Source organism: Eimeria necatrix, genomic scaffold, assembly GCF_000499385.1.
Source record: "Eimeria necatrix Houghton genomic scaffold, Enh_scaff2953, whole genome shotgun sequence".
Classification (NCBI taxonomy): domain Eukaryota; phylum Apicomplexa; class Conoidasida; order Eucoccidiorida; family Eimeriidae; genus Eimeria; species Eimeria necatrix.
Window position 1 is genome coordinate 1 of NW_013655287.1, and position 1,337 is coordinate 1,337.

At 55.4% G+C, this 1,337-nt stretch overlaps 1 protein-coding gene across 1 annotated transcript; it reads right to left on the reverse strand.

Moving 5' to 3' along the window:
* Positions 1 to 215: 215 nt before the first annotated feature.
* On the reverse strand, positions 216 to 1,238 carry ENH_00040050 (hypothetical protein; the record flags this gene model as incomplete). Its single annotated transcript, XM_013585214.1, has 1 exon — positions 216 to 1,238. The coding sequence occupies one exon, from the start codon at positions 1,236 to 1,238 to the stop codon at positions 216 to 218; it is 1,023 nt and encodes a 340-aa protein (XP_013440668.1).
* Between the last annotated feature and the right edge of the window lie 99 nt (positions 1,239 to 1,337).

The following is a 1,337-nucleotide window of genomic DNA, read 5'->3' on the forward strand; positions in this document are numbered from 1 at the left end:
CCCTAGCCAGCCCCATTGTAGTGCCTGTGCACTACAACTTCCCCCCTTGCCGGACTGAAGTGACCTACCGCAAAATGCATTATTTTTGCCTTTTCAATCTCTGTGTTCGTCGAAAGCTAACGCCGTGAGCGCGCGCCATGCGCAGCGCTCTCTCACCCCCTCCTCATTGAAGGGTGCCCGAGCTGGAGGAGGTGGAATATGAAGGAGCCATACCGCTACGCTTCGGAAGGGCCAATGTTGTTTCGAGCCTGAAGACGTCTTCGTTGGCGGCGGCGCCAAGCGCGAAGCAAAGCCGGGCAGCCGGTAAGATGGTTAGCTGGTTCCCATGTGGCTTGCTCTTCAGGGGTCCCGCGCCACTTCACGAGGTACTGGGCTGCATCTCCCGAGCCGCGTTGGTCCATAATATAGTCGACTTCGTATTCACCTGTGGGATTGCCTGCTGCATCGTGGATAGGAGGCCAGGCAGCGTCGGCTGCCGAGGGAACCAAAGCGGGAGGGCGGGGGCGGTGGGGAACTAGCTGAGAAACGTGGAAAACATCATGGCATTCATAAGTGGGAGGCAGAGCGAGACGGTAAGCAACAGTTCCTATGCGTTCGAGGACTTCGAAGGGTCCGCGGTAGCGGGGCTCAAGCTTAGGGCAGCTGTTGAAAGGCGGTAGGTGCTTGCTGCTGAGCCAGACCGTATCTCCCACTGCGTATTCCACTGCTCGACGTTTTGTGTCTGCGTAATACTTCTGCTGCCATTTCGCCTTCAGGATGTGACTCTGCACTCTGTCGCAGAGCTGCCGAAAAAGCTTAGTCATGGGAGGAGTCAGTGTAGGAGCTAACGCGCCTACGATATCAAGTTCCGCCGCAGTCAATGGGTTTTCTCCAATCATGACCTCGAAAGGAGAGAGCTCAGTGGATGAATGGCTTGTTGTGTTGTAGGCAAGTTCCAAGGCTGGAAGCAAACGCTCCCACTCGCGTTCGTCAGATCTGATATATGTACGAAGCATCTGCTCCAGTGTGCGGTTCACCCGTTCAGTTTGGCCGTCGCTTTGGGGATGGTAGGACGAGGACATGCACCGTTTGATGTTGAAGCGGCGACAGAGCTGGTTCCAAAGGTCTGATTGGAAACGGGGGTCGTGATCCGATATAAGCACTTCTGGGAAACCGTGATAGCGGATAAGACTGTCGGCTAGGAGCTCCACTGTGTCTGCTGCTGTGAATGACTTCTTTGCAGGAACAAAATGAGCCATCTTACTGAGGGAGTCGACCAGGACAAGGATTGAATCATGTCCCGTCGCTGTAAGGGGAAGATCTGTGATGAAGTCCAGACTCACGTGCGCCCAGCGACG